Raw genomic sequence first — 18,064 nt, 5'->3', positions numbered from 1 at the left:
AGGTTGTTGCTGTGTAGTTCTGGCAGAGCATGCCTGCCTGAAAGGAGAAGCAAGAGCTTGACATTCATCATGCAGGTGAAAAAGGAGGCCGGAAGAGCAGCTCTTCATCGAGGTAGATGAAGAGTGCGTGGGAGGTGTGGTTGCCCTGTGTTCTTTGAGCCTTCTTGGGGGACTGGTGTGCTGGATTGTGATGGGTTGGAGTTCCAGAGTGAAAGACTCCCCTGGGTTGTTTGGACTCATTGGAACCTTTTTTGCGCAGATGTCCAAGTACCTGGAGCTTGGCTTGTGCTTCAGAGCGAGGTGGATTCTGCTCTTGAGAGGACAGAGGCTGAAGAGTGTGGTCTTCCTTCCACAAGTGGAGGTGAAGGTGCACTCTGTCTGTCTTGCGTAGATGGGAGGAAAGCAGGAAGGTTGTTCCCCATCTGCATGGTTGGAGGGCAACAGGAAAGATGAACGAGAGGTCTTGCCAAAGGGCACGTTTGTGCTTCATGTTGAGCATGGTGTAGACATGTAGAAAATGGAAAAGGAAGAGATAAGGATGGAAGTAGGAGACAAGGGGAGGCAAGGGTAGGGCAGGTTGGGGCAAAAAAGAAGGGAGAGAAGGAAAAGAAGGAGGAAAGAGGAAAAAGATGAAAGGAAGAGAAAGGAAGAGAGGAAGAATTAAGAAGGAGGAGAAAAAGAAGGAGCCAGGAAGAAAGAAGGAAAGAAGGAAATGGAAACAGGACTGTATGTAAAGAAAAAGGAAGGAAGGAAGGAAGGGAGGAAGGAGGAATAAAAGAATGAAGACATGAAAGAGAAGGGAAGATGGGGAAAAGGACTGTATGCAAATGAAAAAGCAAGGAAGGAGGAAAGAGAGACGGAAGGAAGGAAGTGGAAAAAAAGGAAGGAAGAGATGATAGAGGAGATTACCAGGATGCACTGATGTTATGTCTACGTGCTGACTGGAGCTGAGAATCTCGGCTTCCTTGTTACTCAGGGACGCTGTGCCAGGCTTGATGTAAAGTGGTGAGGAAGAGGAAAGAGCTGTTGCCATAGAGCAAGTCTGTGCTGCATGGCGAACGTGGTGTAGTCGTGTACAAAATGTGTTGGTACGGGAGACAAAGAAGAGGCAAAAAGGCAGGAAGGGAAGAGGAGGAAAGGGCTGGGAAGAGAGGAGAAGTACAAAGAGGAGAAAGGAGAGGAGGAAGAAACAACAGAGAAGGAAAAGCAAACCAGAACAAAGCAAGCAATAGAGAGAACTAAGATAAAATAATAAATTAAAATTGCATGATAAATGCATGATAAACTAGCATGCACATCTTCTATCACTGTACACGGAAAGATGGTGAGAGGAAGAAATGAAGAAAGATGGAGAAAGACAGGAAGAAAGAAGCAATTATGGAAGGAAGGAAGGAAGGAAGGAAGGAAGGAAGGAAGGAAGGAAGGAAGGAAGGAAGGAAGGAAGGAAGGAAGGAAGGAAGATGACATAGAGAGGAAAAAAAGGAAGAGACCATAGAGGAGAGTACCAGGGTGCACCAACTCTGTCTTGCAGAAGGAAGACTCAGAGAATGAAAGGAAAAAGGCAAGGAAGGAATCTGTGAAAATTAAAAGGAAGGAAAGAGGGAAGAAAAAGAATAGGAAGGAAGGAAGGACGGAAGGAAGGACGGAAGGAAGGAAGGAAGGAAGGAAGGAAGGAAGGAAGGAAGGAAGGAAGGAAGGAAGGAAGGAAGGAAGGAAGGAAGGAAGGAAGGAAGGAAGCGATGATAGATTACCAGCACGCAGCGACCTTAGCTCTAGCCGCTGAACAGACCTGGTCCCGACAGCCGCCCCCTTGGTTAGAGTACGGCGCTCTGGAGGTGATGCCCCGTAATTATCGGTGATGGCTCCGTCTTTGCCGGCCTCCGCCGCGGCGACTGGTGAGCTGCGAGCGGGTGTAAAGAAGAGAGAAGGATGGCAAGAGAGGGGAAAGGTGAGAAAAGATTGGGGCACGGCAGGGCAAGAACGAAAAGGGGAATCAAGAGAAAAAAGAGAAGTAGAAGTGTTGTGAAAGGAAAGAGAAAGAACGAGAAAAACGATGAACGATAACTGGAGGGAAAAAAGGCGAGAAGAAGAACGAGAAAGGAAGAAGGGACCAAAATAATCCACACAACGAAGAAGCAAGTCAGCATGGAAAAAGGAATAAAAGAAGAAAGGAGAGAAAGAAAATAGAAGAAAAGTCAAGAGGAGGAAGGAAGAACAGCCGGCAGCAAAGGTGCCGAGCGCGGTTGCGGAGGCGCGGGAGAGCGTGGGGAGCGTGTTAGGCGGCGGAGCAGCACACGGTGTCGCTGCAGGCTCAGAAACGGCGGCGGAGCGGCGAGGCGGCTCCGCCCCGGTGCGGCGGAGAGCCCGGCTGTGAGCGCGGGGGGGCGGCGCGGGGCGGGCAGGAGAGCCGGCGCGTCCGTGCGGCGGCGGGGAGCCGTGCGGGGCCCGGGCGGGTGGAGGCGGCGGCGGCGGCGATGGGCGTGTGGTGGGGGCCCGTGGTGCGTGTGCTGGTGCTGCAGGCGGCCTGGGCGCTGGTCGGCGGGCAGGTGCGCTACTCGGTGCCGGAGGAAGCCAAGGCCGGGACGGTGGTGGGGCGTCTGGCGCAGGACCTGGGCCTGGAGGCGGTGGATGCGGAGGCGCGGCGGCTGCGGCTGGTGGCGCAGGGCCGGCGGGCGAGCGTGGAGGTGAGCGGGGCGAGCGGGGCGCTGGTGGTGAGCTCGCGGCTGGACCGGGAGGAGCTGTGCGGGAAGAGCGCGCCGTGCGCCCTGCGCCTGGAGGTGCTGGTGGAGCGGCCGCTGCGCGTCTTCCACGTGGAGCTGGAGGTGACCGACATCAACGACAACGCCCCGCTCTTCCCCGCCGCCCGGAAAAACCTCAGCATCGCGGAACTGTCGCTGCCGGGGTCTCGGTTCCCGCTGGAGGGCGCGTCGGATGCAGATATCGGAGCCAACGCGCAGCTCTCCTACACACTCAGCCCCAGCGAGCACTTTAACGTGGCTTTGCAGAGCAGTGAAGAGTACCGAGAATCCCTGTTTCTGGTGCTCGCGAAACCGCTGGACCGGGAGACGGTGGCTGTGCACCGGTTGGTGGTGACGGCGAGTGACGGGGGCCGGCCGCCGCTGACGGGCACGATGGAGGTGGTGATCTCGGTGCTGGACGCGAACGACAACGCGCCCCAGTTCAACCAGTCGGTGTATAAAGTGCAGCTGCCGGAGAGCGCTGCAGAGGGGACGCTGGTGGCTCGGGTGAACGCCACGGATCCGGACGTGGGAAGCAATGCGGACGTGATGTTCTCTGCCAGCAATATATTTCCTCCAGGGCGCTTAAACCTTTTCAGTTTAAATCCGAGGACAGGCGAGATCCGACTCACGGGCGCCCTGGACTATGAAGACGTCCGTTCATACGAGATACAGATCGAAGCGACAGATAAGGGGACGCCCCCGCTGTCGGGTCACTGCAAGGTGGTGTTGGAGGTGCTGGACGTGAACGACAACGCGCCGGAGGTGTGGGTGACGTCGCTGTCGGTGCCGGTGCCGGAGGACGCGGCGGTGGGGACGGTGGTGGCGCTGCTGAGCGTGTCGGACCGGGACTCGGGGGCGAACGGTCGGGTGCGCTGCGCGGCGTGGCCGCCGTCGCCGTTCGGGCTGGTGGCGACGTTCGCGGGCTCGTACTCGCTGGTGCTGCGGGAGTCGCTGGACCGGGAGCGGGTGGCGGAGTACGAGGTGGAGGTGCGGGCGGAGGACGGCGGGGCGCCGCCGCTGCGCGCCAGCCGCGCGGTGCGGGTGCCGGTGTCGGACGTGAACGACAACGCGCCGGCGTTCGCGCAGGCCGTGTACACGGTGCTGGCGCGGGAGAACAACGCGGCGGGCGCGGAGCTGGCGCGGCTGTGGGCGCGGGACCCGGACGAGGCGGGCAACGGGCGCGTGAGCTACTCGGTGGCGGAGGGCGGCGGCGGGGGCGCGGCGGCGGTGGTCGGGGGGTGGCGCCCGGCGTCGAGCTACGTGTCGGTGGACGCGGAGAGCGGGCGGCTGTGGGCGCTGCAGCCGTTGGACTACGAGGAGGTGCAGGTGCTGCAGTTCGAGGTGCGGGCGGTGGACGCGGGGGAGCCGCCGCTGTGCGGCAACGCCACGGTGCAGGTCTTCGTGGTGGACGAGAACGACAACGCGCCGGCGCTGCTGCCGGCGGCGGGCGGCGGGCCGTGGGCCGGGGCGTCGGGCGAGGCGGCGGCGTCGGGGCCGGGCTCGGGGGCGTTGTGGGCGTGGGCGGCGTGGGGGGCGCCGGCGGGGCAGGTGGTGGCGAAGATCCGCGCGGTGGACGCGGACTCGGGCTACAACGCGTGGCTGCGCTACGAGCTGTGGGAGCCGCGGGAGAAGGGCCCGTTCCGCGTGGGGCTGTACAGCGGCGAGGTGAGCACGGCGCGGGCGCTGGAGGAGGCGGACGGCCCGCGGCAGAGGCTGGTGATCGTGGTGCGGGACCACGGGGAGCCGGCGCGCTCGGCCACGGCCACGCTGAGCGTGTCGCTGGTGGAGGGCGCCGAGGCGGCGCTGGCGGCCGCGGGCTCGTCCTCGTCCTCGTCCTCGTCCTCGTCGTCCCCGTCCTCGTCGGGGGCGGGGCTGCGGCCGGCGGCGGGCGCGGAGGGCGGCGCGGCGGCGGCGGCGGCGGCGGCGGCGGCGGCGGCGACGACGAACGTGTGGCTGGTGGTGGCCATCTGCGCGGTGTCGAGCCTGTTCCTGCTGGCGGTGGTGCTGTACGGGGCGTCGCGGTGGGCGCCGCGGGCGGCCGTGCTGTCGGGGCCCGGGCCGGCGACGCTGGTGTGCGCCAGCGAAGTGGGGAGCTGGTCGTACTCGCAGCGCCAGAGCCGGAGCCTGTGCGTGGCGGACGGCGCGGGCAAGAGCGACCTGATGGTTTTCAGCCCCAACTTCCCGCCGCCGGCCGGTCCCGCGGCGAAGGAGACGCAGCCGGAGCCGCCCGCTCTCCTGGACACGGTCAGTGGCCCTGCCTTTCTCGCCTCTCGCCCCTTCCCCCTTTTTGCTAGTCTCGCCCGAGTCGCCGTTCTCGCCCGCCGCCTGGGCAGGCGGTGGTGGGAGCCGGGCTCAGCCCCGGGGCCTGCGGGCGGTGGGTGCTGGTCGGGTGCTTAGGGCTGTTAACGGGACCTTTGCACCTGCCTTCACGTCCTTGGCGGGGCCCCTCTGCTATTGCTTTGCGGGGAAAAGGAAAGGCATTTCCCCGCCCAGCAGCAGTTACCTGTTTACTGTTCTGGATGGGAGTTGTTCTCCCGTGGAATAAAGTCACTGCCGACTGTGATGAGAGGGGCTAGGACATGGGCTTTGCAGATGCTCTTGCTTGCTGCTGTGTAGCATTTCCACCCGAGCTTGCTGAAGGGGTGCAAAACAGGCAGGCTGTGGTGGTGACAGTCCCCCAGGCACTATTTGCTGCTTCAACACCGTTGCTGACTGCAGATCACGCTGGTATCAGTATTTTCAAAAACAAACAAAAAAATCAGCTCCAAATTTTCCTATAGATTAGTTATCATCCGTAACAGTGCTGTGCTCTTCAGCATTTGGGTTGCTCTCTCACAGAAGGAAATCAATGCCCGTTGCCACTAGAGCTATCCTGCCACCACCTCTGCCAATAGCTGTGTGATGTTTCAGAGGAGGAGCAGAGCTCACCAGTGTATAACATTTCCATCCCAGATAATGGAAGCATTTCAAAACATGAAGGGTCAACTACAGGGTGTCTGCTGAACACAGTGTGCTTGATACCACCTGTATGTTTTTTATGGTGCCGTTACTGATGGGAGTGGTCGTGGACTTGTGTTCCTGGGCAGAGCAGCAGTGTGACGTATGCTGGCTTGTTATGATGTTCTATCAATGAGTGCATGAGCAGCCACACCTTTACAGAAGTGCCAGAAGGCTTCTGTCCAACAAAACAAAAAACAATCTGTAAAGACCCGCCGTACCCAAGCCCCAATAACAAACCGCCAAAGCCGAATTCTTCCGCTGAATCAATACCATCCATTACGCTGGGGTGCTTGTCAACGTTTGGGTTGTTCTCTCTCAGCATGACATCAATGCCATTGCCATTTTGAGCTCTTCCAACATCACCTTTGGAAAGAGCAGAGATTCTGCTGGATCTAGTGTATGTGATACGATCTGTATGTATATTTTTATGGTGCTGTCATTGCTGGGAAGGGTCTCTGAAAGTCCAGTTGAGCCCCAAGGTGGGAAAGGAGGCTGTGGCTTTTCTGTTGCAGAGGTGAAAGTGTCAGTGGCACTGAATAGGTTCTGGCCATGCCGTGATGTGAAAGGTGACCTTGAGCAGTGGGAAGACTTGTCTGAGGGAAGTGGAAGTCCTTGGGAAGACCATGGGCCGTGTGGTGATAAAATAAGAATGGGAGACATTTGCTTGCCTTGAGACCGCACGTCTCAGGGTGGGGAATGGAGGTTGGCTGGAGGAAAGGATGAGGCAGGATGGGCGCAGTGTGTGCTTTTGCAGGATCCTTTCCCAGGCTCCCAAAGGTCTGGAATTGGAGGCCTTCCTGATCTTGAGATCATGTGTGGTATTGAAATGTCCACAATGTCTTTTGAGGTTAGCAGAATCAGGCACCAGAAAGGGTCCCTTGTGCTGCTGGCTGTCTGACATAGGCAATGTGTTGATAAGCGGGGGTGAGCTGCAGGCTGCTGAATACTGTTTGATGAAGGTTTTCCCCTCTTCTGTTGAGAAAGGTGTTGTGGGTGTGTAGTGCTTCAATCTGCTGTCCTTGTATAGGTGTGGGCATCTATAGTAGCTTCCACCAACATTGGTTGATGTTGCCGTGATGGTTCCTTGATCCTCCTTCAGGCAGGATTTGTAAGGGCACATGATGAAGTGGGTGTAATCTTTATGGTCTTGATTTTGCCGACTAGTGCACTAGCAGAGTCGGTGTCAGTAGAGATGGCATGTCCCCTTGTCACGATTCTCTCATTTGGTTACATGCACGTACACAACAAACCGTCCGGAGTAGACCAACCCCTTTTTCTGTACTAGAAATTCTCCCACCCAGTTAATACGGTGAGTGTGCTTGTGCTTTGGCATTTGGTGTGCTTCCGTCCAAGAATGAAATCTGTGCAGAGTGGCATCTGAGCTATAATCACAGCTTCAATCACAGAGTCCTTAAGAATGCCATTTCCAATGGTGTGGGATAGAGGATGCCATCAAAAAACCGTGAGAACAGCCCTGGCGCACGGTGGTGCTTCCCCAGTATCCTTCCAGGACCTCCAGAAATCCTGAATATCGTCGCCCCGTGATGTTCTCCATGGTATTGCTGCTTGTGAAGGTAACTGCCATATGTGCCTTTAATCACTTGGTTTTATTGTGGAATGTTGTTGGTCAAACAGAAGCTTTTTGAAATTTGGATCATGCTGCCGGCCATCTCTGAACCTTGCTTGGTCTTGTCTCTGCTCGTAGTCTTGCTGGGAGGGCAAGAAGTGGTCTCTGCATTTAGGATGTTGACAGGCCTTGAGTTTCAACAGAGTGAAATGGGATCCTTTGGTTTTCTTGTCTCCTCTCACTAAACCGCCCACCCTTTTGTGTTTTTTTTTCCCCCACTCACATTTGCAGTATGTTGGTAACAGTGGGTGAGATGCAGACTGCTGGATTTAGGCAGCTGTCAGTTTGCCAATGTTTGGATGTTTTCCAGTCAGTGTAGGGGGATGGCTTTTCCACTCTCCTGATCTAAGTTTCCCTTTGAGAGAAAGTCCTTTGCTTTCAGGTGTTCTTCCTGCTTCCCCTGTGATAGCAGTACATAAGGGACTCTGAGCAGGTTTTGCAGAACATGAGTCCTTTTATTCTGTCCATCATCCCCATAAATCTGTGATAATGTTAAGGGAAAATGTCCTTTAAAACCAATTCTCCTATCCTGAAGATATTTCCTTTCTGAAGAAGCAACAGGTAAGTAACTCACACCTGAGGTGGATGTGGTGTTTTGAGAGACAGGTGTACTTTTGCTCCTATTCAGTTGTGGCATCTTTATGTTGGATTGCCTGAATGTTGCCTGGACTGTAATGGCTGTAGTCATTCTGCATTTTGTTGTACCACCAGAGTCATTAAGAACGTAGGGAAGGTGTTGTGGACTTCTCCTATCTTAATTTCCCAATAATGATGTTACTCTACTTAGCAGCATAAAGTATTCAGGCAGAAGACTTTGACCCAAGGTAAGTGTTCGAAATGGGATTTTTCTTTTTCTGCCCCACCCCCGCCCCCGTTCCCGAGGTTGTCAATTTGCGTTCTGAACCAGAGAGTAGTGTGAAAAACGCTGGCCTCTTTTGATGTTCTTTCGGAATTTGTATCAACAGACACATCATTACAGAACTCCTGGAAATCACCTTTTCTGACAAGAAAAAAAAACAAAAACAAAACCACATCAGTCAGCTTGGTGTCATCCACAGACTTGCTGAGGGCTCACGCAATCCCACTGTCCATGTCCCTGACAAAGAGGCTCAATAACAGTGCTCCCAATATGGGTCCCTAAGGCACACCACTCCTCACGCTCTCCACCCAGACATCAAGCTGTTGACCGCAGCTCTTTGAGTGCAGCCATCCATGCAATTCCTTATCCACCAAATGGTCCACTCATCAAATCCATGTCTCTCCATTTTAGAGAGGAGGGTGTTGTGCAGGACAGTATCCAATGCTTTGCATGAGTCCAGGCAGATGATGTCAGTCATCTTCCCTTATGCGGCGATGCTGTAACCCCATCACAGAAGGCCCACCAAATTTGTCAGGCACAATTTGCTGTTAGTGAAGCCATGCTGGCTGTCACCAATCACCTCTCTGTTTTCCACGTGCCTTGGCATAGTTTCCAGGAGGATCTGCTCCATGATCTTGCCGGGCAGAGAGGTGAGACTGGCTGGCCTGTAATTCCCCGGGTGTTCCTTTTTTCCCTTTTTTAAAAGTGGGGTGATGTTTCCCCTTTTCCAGTTGCTGGGAACTTCACCAGTCTGCCAAGACTTCTCAGATATGATGGCTAGTGGCTTAGCAACTTTATCTGCCATTTCCCTCGGGACCCTCGGATGCATCTCATCAGGTCCCACGGAGTAGTGCACATTCAGGTTCCTTGGATGGTCTCCAACCTGATCTTCACCTGGAGTGGGCAGTGCTTCATTCTCCCATCTGAGGTTTGCCGTTCCAGTGTGAGTAGTTCTCCTGTAGAATAAAATGAATGCCAGCTTTGCAGATGCTCTTGCTTCCTGGTGTGTAGCATTTCCACCTGAGACAGATGAAGAATGGCAAGACATGCAGGCTGTGGTGGTTGCCAGTGAAGGGTCATGACAAGGGTCTTTTCCAACCTGGATGATTCTACGACTGTATGATCATCTTTGGAAAAAGTATTGCACCCAGGTGTGCAAGATTGCCATCTGAGATTGGTGGAGCATTGCAAAACACGAAGGGTAAGCTGCAGAGAGGCTGCTGGACATTGTGTGTACGGTACAATCTGTATGTTTTCCTATGGTGCTCTCAACGAGGGGAGGGTCTGCAAATCCTGGACTGTAAGGACTGTGTGGTGTGTTGATGGAGGTGAATGCGGCAGCGGTACTGAGCTGGGTCCTGATGTGAAGGATGACCCTGAGCAGTGGGAAAACTTATCTGAGGGAACTGGAAATCCTTGGGAAAACCATGAGCCATGTTGTGAGAAAACAAGAATCGGGAATGATGAGCTTGCCCTGAGAATGCATGTCTCAGAGTGGGGAATGGAGGTTGGTTAGAAGAAAGCATGAGGCATGATGGGCACAGAGTGTTCATTCACAGGATCCTTTTTCGGGCTCTCAGGTGTCTGGAGTTTGGAGGCGTTCTGGATCTTGAGCTAGGGTGTGGTATTGCAATGTCCACAATGTCCTTTGAGGTTATGAAGATCTCCCACAGAGACAGTCATTTGTGCTGCTGCCTGATTGCCATATATACTGTGTTGGTAAGAGGAGGTGAGCTGCAGACCTCTGGATGCTGTCTGATGAAGGTTTTCCCACTTGTTTTAAGAAAGGTGTTGTGGGAGGGTAGTGCTTCAACCTGCTGTCCTTGTGTAGAGGTGGGCATCTACAGTAGCTTTCACATTGGTTGATGTTGCATTGATGGTTCCTTGATCCTCCTCAGGCGGGATTTGTAAGTGTATGTGCTGAGGAGGTGGGTGTAATATGTGTGCTCTTGATTTCCCCTACTTCTGCGCTTGCACAGTCGCCTCAGTAGAGGTGGTGCATCCCCCTCTCATGCTGAACTCACACATGCACACGTACACACCAACTCCTTACAGCACGCCAGCTCTGGTTTCCTATGGTAGAAATTCTCCCACGCAGTTGATACGGTGAGTGCTCTTGCACTTCACCATTTGGTGGTGTTCACTTGAGGAGTAAAATCCATCCAGGTTGGGATCAGAGATGACTGCTCTAATTGCATAATCCTGAAGAAGTCTAACGTTCAGCTCTGTGGTGTTTCCATCTGAGATTGCTGAAAAGGCACAAAACATTCCGCGTGAAGGTCAGGCATCTGGGAAGAGCCTGCCAGAGAGTGAGCGGCTTTGCATCCCTCCCTGTGTTCTTTGTGCCAATCATGAGGGAAGGTGAGGATGTGCAAAGGCCTGTGTCATGCCCAGCGTGGGTTTTATTGCTGGGCCATGCTGTTGTGGTGGAGCAGTGTCTAGGTATGGAAGCAGTGATCTTTAGAGTGGGCATGGAATAGGGCTTAGGTCATCCATCACGGGGAGGGTGACGTTGAGCAGGGAAGAGCCTTGCGTGAGGAAATGGAGATGCTGTGTAGAACACAGAGTGTGTCATTGGTGAGGAACTGGAGAATGTGTGCTTAGCTGGAGACCTCATTTTGCAGGGCTTGGGATAGAGGATTCCAGTAGAAAACCTTGAGCTGATGTTGATGTGGAGTGAACGTCCTTAGTTTTCAGGTCTCCCTCCTTGTTGCCCTGCGATACAAGCGCGTAAGGGAGCAATGCAGAGTGTCCAGTGATTTATAACCCAGTGATTTATAATGCAGTGATGCTACAGGTAAGTCACTCACACCTAAAGAGGATGTGTTTGAGAGAGAGATGCACTGTTGTTCCTGTTCAGTTGTGGTATCTTCATCTTGGGTTGACTGAGCGTTGAGTGGACTGAAAGCCAGACTCAGTGATCCTTACGGGTCCCTTCCAACTTGAGATATTCTATGATTGGACCAGCAAAGCCCCACTCTCTGCTCTCATTCCTTTCGTGCTGCTTCCAGGCACCGTGTGAGGAAGTGGCAGCAAGGACGGGTGGAGGAGGGACCCTAATGCGTTTCTCAGAGTGGATGTGTTGGATATGGAGGGGATGTTCTGAGTGATAATGCCACGGTGTTACGTTGGTGTGTTTTGAGGTGTGGCTCATGCTAATGAATGACAAGTGTTCTGTGGGGACTGATGCCCCATGGTATGGAGGTCGTTGCTGTGTAGTTCTGGCAGAGCATGCCTGCCTGAAAGGAGAAGCAAGAGCTTGACATTCATCATGCAGGTGCGCCTCTTGCATAGACTGGAGGAAAGTGGGAAGGTTGTTCCTTATCTGGAGAGATGGAAGGCGGCAGGGAAGGGGGATGAAAGCTCTTGCCAAAGGGCATGTCTGTGCTCCATGGCAGGAGTTATGTGATCGTTTAGAAAACATGATAGTTGAGAGGATAAATCAGAGGCAAAGAGACAAGAAGAAGCAGGGGCCATTACAGGATAGGGAAGAGAAGACGAGGAGACAGAGGGGAAAGAAGAGAATGAAGGAAGGAACAATGCAGAGAATGAAAAGCAAACAAGAATGAAGCAAGCAATAGAGAGATAAAAGAGAGAAAGGAAGAATGGTAATGGAGTTTACGAGCATGCACCAACGCTACCAGTGTATACAGAAAGGGAGTAAGGAAAGGAATGAGGAGACAGGAAGAGAAAGGAAAAGAGAAAGAAAGATGCTGGGAAGGTATGAAGCAGGGGAGTAATTATGGAAGGAAGGAAGATGGCAAAGAGGAAAAAGAATGAAAGCAACTGAAAAGGAGGTGGCCAGCACGCACCGACCTTAGCTCTAGCCGCTGAACAGCCCTGGTCCCGACAGCCGCCCCCATGGTTAGAGTATGGCGCTCTGGAGGTGATGTCCCGTAATTATCGGTGATGGTTCCGTCTTTGATGGCCTCCGCCGTGGCGCCGGAGGCGACTGGTGAGCTGCGAGCAGGGGTAAAGAAGAGAGAAGGATGGCAAGAGAGGGGAAAGGTGAGAAAAGATTGGGGCACGGCAGGGCAAAAACGAAAAGGAGAATCAAGAGAGGAGAGAAGAAAGAAAAGGGGCAAAATGTTGGGAAAGAGAAGGAAGAGAGAAAACGAAGAATGATAATTGAAGGAAAAAAGAAGGCGAAAAGAAGCACAGAAGAGGGAGAGGGGAAGAAGGAGAACGGAAGAAGGAATCCACACCAAAAAAACCAAGTCAGAATGGAAAAAGGGAATAAAAGAAGAAAGAAAGAGAGAAAGAAAATAGCGAGAATAAAAGTCAATAGGAGGAAGGAAGAACAGCCGGCAGCGGAAGTGCCGAGCGCGGGTGCGGAGGCGCGGGCGAGCGTGGGGAGCGTGTGAGGCGGCGGAGCAGCACACGGTGTCGCTGCAGGCTCAGAAACGGCGGCGGAGCGGCGAGGCGGCTCCGCCCCGGTGCGGCGGAGAGCCCGGCTGTGAGCGCGGGGGGGCGGCGCGGGGCGGGCAGGAGAGCCGGCGCGTCCGTGCGGCGGCGGGGAGCCGTGCGGGGCCCGGGCGGGTGGAGGCGGCGGCGGCGGCGATGGGCGTGTGGTGGGGGCCCGTGGTGCGTGTGCTGGTGCTGCAGGCGGCCTGGGCGCTGGTCGGCGGGCAGGTGCGCTACTCGGTGCCGGAGGAAGCCAAGGCCGGGACGGTGGTGGGGCGTCTGGCGCAGGACCTGGGCCTGGAGGCGGTGGATGCGGAGGCGCGGCGGCTGCGGCTGGTGGCGCAGGGCCGGCGGGCGAGCGTGGAGGTGAGCGGGGCGAGCGGGGCGCTGGTGGTGAGCTCGCGGCTGGACCGGGAGGAGCTGTGCGGGAAGAGCGCGCCGTGCGCCCTGCGCCTGGAGGTGCTGGTGGAGCGGCCGCTGCGCGTCTTCCACGTGGAGCTGGAGGTGACCGACATCAACGACAACGCCCCGCTCTTCCCCGCCGCCCGGAAAAACCTGAGTTTATCAGAGAACTCCCCTCCCGGGTCTCGGTTCCCGCTGGAGGGCGCGTCGGATGCAGATATCGGAGCCAACGCGCAGCTCTCCTACACACTCAGCCCCAGCGAGCACTTTAACGTGGCTTTGCAGCGCAGTGAAGAATACCGAGAATCCCTGTTTCTGGTGCTCGCGAAACCGCTGGACCGGGAGACGGTGGCTGTGCACCGGTTGGTGGTGACGGCGAGTGACGGGGGCCGGCCGCCGCTGACGGGCACGATGGAGGTGGTGATCTCGGTGCTGGACGCGAACGACAACGCGCCCCAGTTCAACCAGTCGGTGTACAAAATGCTTTTGCCCGAAGACGCCTTACGAGGGACACTGGTGGCTCGGGTGATTGCCACGGATCCGGACGAGGGAATAAATGGAGAAGTGATTTATGAAATTGATACGTTAAATCCTCCCTCATCCTCAGATATATTCAGCATCGATGCGGAGAGTGGGGAGATCCGACTCACTGGCGCCCTGGACTTTGAGACAGTTACTTTGTACGACCTACACATTAAAGCGAAAGATAAGGGTTGGTCGCCGCTGTCGGGTCACTGCAGGGTGGTGTTGGAGGTGCTGGACGTGAACGACAACGCGCCGGAGGTGTGGGTGACGTCGCTGTCGGTGCCGGTGCCGGAGGACGCGGCGGTGGGGACGGTGGTGGCGCTGCTGAGCGTGTCGGACCGGGACTCGGGGGCGAACGGTCGGGTGCGCTGCGCGGCGTGGCCGCCGTCGCCGTTCGGGCTGGTGGCGACGTTCGCGGGCTCGTACTCGCTGGTGCTGCGGGAGTCGCTGGACCGGGAGCGGGTGGCGGAGTACGAGGTGGAGGTGCGGGCGGAGGACGGCGGGGCGCCGCCGCTGCGCGCCAGCCGCGCGGTGCGGGTGCCGGTGTCGGACGTGAACGACAACGCGCCGGCGTTCGCGCAGGCCGTGTACACGGTGCTGGCGCGGGAGAACAACGCGGCGGGCGCGGAGCTGGCGCGGCTGTGGGCGCGGGACCCGGACGAGGCGGGCAACGGGCGCGTGAGCTACTCGGTGGCGGAGGGCGGCGGCGGGGGCGCGGCGGCGGTGGTCGGGGGGTGGCGCCCGGCGTCGAGCTACGTGTCGGTGGACGCGGAGAGCGGGCGGCTGTGGGCGCTGCAGCCGTTGGACTACGAGGAGGTGCAGGTGCTGCAGTTCGAGGTGCGGGCGGTGGACGCGGGGGAGCCGCCGCTGTGCGGCAACGCCACGGTGCAGGTCTTCGTGGTGGACGAGAACGACAACGCGCCGGCGGTGCTGCCGGCGGCGGGCGGCGGGCCGTGGGCCGGGGCGTCGGGCGAGGCGGCGGCGTCGGGGCCGGGCTCGGGGGCGTTGTGGGCGTGGGCGGCGTGGGGGGCGCCGGCGGGGCAGGTGGTGGCGAAGATCCGCGCGGTGGACGCGGACTCGGGCTACAACGCGTGGCTGCGCTACGAGCTGTGGGAGCCGCGGGAGAAGGGCCCGTTCCGCGTGGGGCTGTACAGCGGCGAGGTGAGCACGGCGCGGGCGCTGGAGGAGGCGGACGGCCCGCGGCAGAGGCTGGTGATCGTGGTGCGGGACCACGGGGAGCCGGCGCGCTCGGCCACGGCCACGCTGAGCGTGTCGCTGGTGGAGGGCGCCGAGGCGGCGCTGGCGGCCGCGGGCTCGTCCTCGTCCTCGTCGTCCCCGTCCTCGTCGGGGGCGGGGCTGCGGCCGGCGGCGGGCGCGGAGGGCGGCGCGGCGGCGGCGGCGGCGGCGGCGGCGGCGGCGGCGACGACGAACGTGTGGCTGGTGGTGGCCATCTGCGCGGTGTCGAGCCTGTTCCTGCTGGCGGTGGTGCTGTACGGGGCGTCGCGGTGGGCGCCGCGGGCGGCCGTGCTGTCGGGGCCCGGGCCGGCGACGCTGGTGTGCGCCAGCGAAGTGGGGAGCTGGTCGTACTCGCAGCGCCAGAGCCGGAGCCTGTGCGTGGCGGACGGCGCGGGCAAGAGCGACCTGATGGTTTTCAGCCCCAACTTCCCGCCGCCGGCCGGTCCCGCGGCGAAGGAGACGCAGCCGGAGCCGCCCGCTCTCCTGGACACGGTCAGTGGCCCTGCCTTTCTCGCCTCTCGCCCCTTCCCCCTTTTTGCTAGTCTCGCCCGAGTCGCCGTTCTCGCCCGCCGCCTGGGCAGGCGGTGGTGGGAGCCGGGCTCAGCCCCGGGGCCTGCGGGCGGTGGGTGCTGGTCGGGTGCTTAGGGCTGTTAACGGGACCTTTGCACCTGCCTTCACGTCCTTGGCGGGGCCCCTCTGCTATTGCTTTGCGGGGAAAAGGAAAGGCATTTCCCCGCCCAGCAGCAGTTACCTGTTTACTGTTCTGGATGGGAGTTGTTCTCCCGTGGAATAAAGTCACTGCCGACTGTGATGAGAGGGGCTAGGACATGGGCTTTGCAGATGCTCTTGCTTGCTGCTGTGTAGCATTTCCACCCGAGCTTGCTGAAGGGGTGCAAAACAGGCAGGCTGTGGTGGTGACAGTCCCCCAGGCACTATTTGCTGCTTCAACACCGTTGCTGACTGCAGATCACGCTGGTATCAGTATTTTCAAAAACAAACAAAAAAATCAGCTCCAAATTTTCCTATAGATTAGTTATCATCCGTAACAGTGCTGTGCTCTTCAGCATTTGGGTTGCTCTCTCACAGAAGGAAATCAATGCCCGTTGCCACTAGAGCTATCCTGCCACCACCTCTGCCAATAGCTGTGTGATGTTTCAGAGGAGGAGCAGAGCTCACCAGTGTATAACATTTCCATCCCAGATAACGGAAGCATTTCAAAACATGAAGGGTCAACTACAGGGTGTCTGCTGAACACAGTGTGCTTGATACCACCTGTATGTTTTTTATGGTGCCGTTACTGATGGGAGTGGTCGTGGACTTGTGTTCCTGGGCAGAGCAGCAGTGTGACGTATGCTGGCTTGTTATGATGTTCTATCAATGAGTGCATGAGCAGCCACACCTTTACAGAAGTGCCAGAAGGCTTCTGTCCAACAAAACAAAAAACAATCTGTAAAGACCCGCCGTACCCAAGCCCCAATAACAAACCGCCAAAGCCGAATTCTTCCGCTGAATCAATACCATCCATTACGCTGGGGTGCTTGTCAACGTTTGGGTTGTTCTCTCTCAGCATGACATCAATGCCATTGCCATTTTGAGCTCTTCCAACATCACCTTTGGAAAGAGCAGAGATTCTGCTGGATCTAGTGTATGTGATACGATCTGTATGTATATTTTTATGGTGCTGTCATTGCTGGGAAGGGTCTCTGAAAGTCCAGTTGAGCCCCAAGGTGGGAAAGGAGGCTGTGGCTTTTCTGTTGCAGAGGTGAAAGTGTCAGTGGCACTGAATAGGTTCTGGCCATGCCGTGATGTGAAAGGTGACCTTGAGCAGTGGGAAGACTTGTCTGAGGGAAGTGGAAGTCCTTGGGAAGACCATGGGCCGTGTGGTGATAAAATAAGAATGGGAGACATTTGCTTGCCTTGAGACCGCACGTCTCAGGGTGGGGAATGGAGGTTGGCTGGAGGAAAGGATGAGGCAGGATGGGCGCAGTGTGTGCTTTTGCAGGATCCTTTCCCAGGCTCCCAAGGGTCTGGAATTGGAGGCCTTCCTGATCTTGAGATCATGTGTGGTATTGAAATGTCCACAATGTCTTTTGAGGTTAGCAGAATCAGGCACCAGAAAGGGTCCCTTGTGCTGCTGGCTGTCTGACGTAGGCAATGTGTTGATAAGCGGGGGTGAGCTGCAGGCTGCTGAATACTGTTTGATGAAGGTTTTCCCCTCTTCTGTTGAGAAAGGTGTTGTGGGTGTGTAGTGCTTCAATGCACTGTCCTTGTATAGGTGTGGGCATCTATAGTAGCTTCCACCAACATTGGTTGATGTTGCCGTGATGGTTCCTTGATCCTCCTTCAGGCAGGATTTGTAAGGGCACATGATGAAGTGGGTGTAATCTTTATGGTCTTGATTTTGCCGACTAGTGCACTAGCAGAGTCGGTGTCAGTAGAGATGGCATGTCCCCTTGTCACGATTCTCTCATTTGGTTACATGCACGTACACAACAAACCGTCCGGAGTAGACCAACCCCTTTTTCTGTACTAGAAATTCTCCCACCCAGTTAATACGGTGAGTGTGCTTGTGCTTTGGCATTTGGTGTGCTTCCGTCCAAGAATGAAATCTGTGCAGAGTGGCATCTGAGCTATAATCACAGCTTCAATCACAGAGTCCTTAAGAATGCCATTTCCAATGGTGTGGGATAGAGGATGCCATCAAAAAACCGTGAGAACAGCCCTGGCGCACGGTGGTGCTTCCCCAGTATCCTTCCAGGACCTCCAGAAATCCTGAATATCGTCGCCCCGTGATGTTCTCCATGGTATTGCTGCTTGTGAAGGTAACTGCCATATGTGCCTTTAATCACTTGGTTTTATTGTGGAATGTTGTTGGTCAAACAGAAGCTTTTTGAAATTTGGATCATGCTGCCGGCCATCTCTGAACCTTGCTTGGTCTTGTCTCTGCTCGTAGTCTTGCTGGGAGGGCAAGAAGTGGTCTCTGCATTCAGGATGTTGACAGGCCTTGAGTTTCAACAGAGTGAAATGGGATCCTTTGGTTTTCTTGTCTCCTCTCACTAAACCGCCCACCCTTTTGTGTTTTTTTTTCCCCCACTCACATTTGCAGTATGTTGGTAACAGTGGGTGAGATGCAGACTGCTGGATTTAGGCAGCTGTCAGTTTGCCAATGTTTGGATGTTTTCCAGTCAGTGTAGGGGGATGGCTTTTCCACTCTCCTGATCTAAGTTTCCCTTTGAGAGAAAGTCCTTTGCTTTCAGGTGTTCTTCCTGC

The 18,064-nt window shown here is 56.2% G+C and overlaps 2 protein-coding genes across 2 annotated transcripts; both read left to right on the top strand.

Moving 5' to 3' along the window:
• Window positions 1-2,292: 2,292 nt before the first annotated feature.
• On the top strand, window positions 2,293-5,242 carry LOC142061372 (protocadherin alpha-2-like). Its single transcript, XM_075102316.1, has one exon. The coding sequence runs from the start codon at window positions 2,475-2,477 to the stop codon at window positions 5,136-5,138; it is 2,664 nt and encodes an 887-aa protein (XP_074958417.1). The 5' UTR covers window positions 2,293-2,474; the 3' UTR covers window positions 5,139-5,242.
• Window positions 5,243-9,647: 4,405 nt separating this feature from the next.
• Window positions 9,648-17,167, top strand: LOC142061371 (protocadherin alpha-13-like). Its single transcript, XM_075102315.1, has one exon. The coding sequence runs from the start codon at window positions 12,788-12,790 to the stop codon at window positions 15,437-15,439; it is 2,652 nt and encodes an 883-aa protein (XP_074958416.1). The 5' UTR covers window positions 9,648-12,787; the 3' UTR covers window positions 15,440-17,167.
• The last annotated feature ends 897 nt before the right edge of the window (window positions 17,168-18,064 follow it).

Source organism: Phalacrocorax aristotelis, chromosome 8 (assembly GCF_949628215.1).
Source record: "Phalacrocorax aristotelis chromosome 8, bGulAri2.1, whole genome shotgun sequence".
In the NCBI taxonomy this organism is placed as follows: domain Eukaryota; kingdom Metazoa; phylum Chordata; class Aves; order Suliformes; family Phalacrocoracidae; genus Phalacrocorax; species Phalacrocorax aristotelis.
The sequence above is the reverse complement of the archived record's forward strand: the minus strand, read 5'-3'. Positions and strand labels throughout refer to the sequence as shown.

Coding starts and splice junctions, on each gene's coding strand:
- LOC142061371 (XM_075102315.1), top strand. CDS start 12,788: ATGGGCGTGTGGTGGGGGCCCGTGGTGCGTGTGCTGGTGCTGCAGGCG.
- LOC142061372 (XM_075102316.1), top strand. CDS start 2,475: ATGGGCGTGTGGTGGGGGCCCGTGGTGCGTGTGCTGGTGCTGCAGGCG.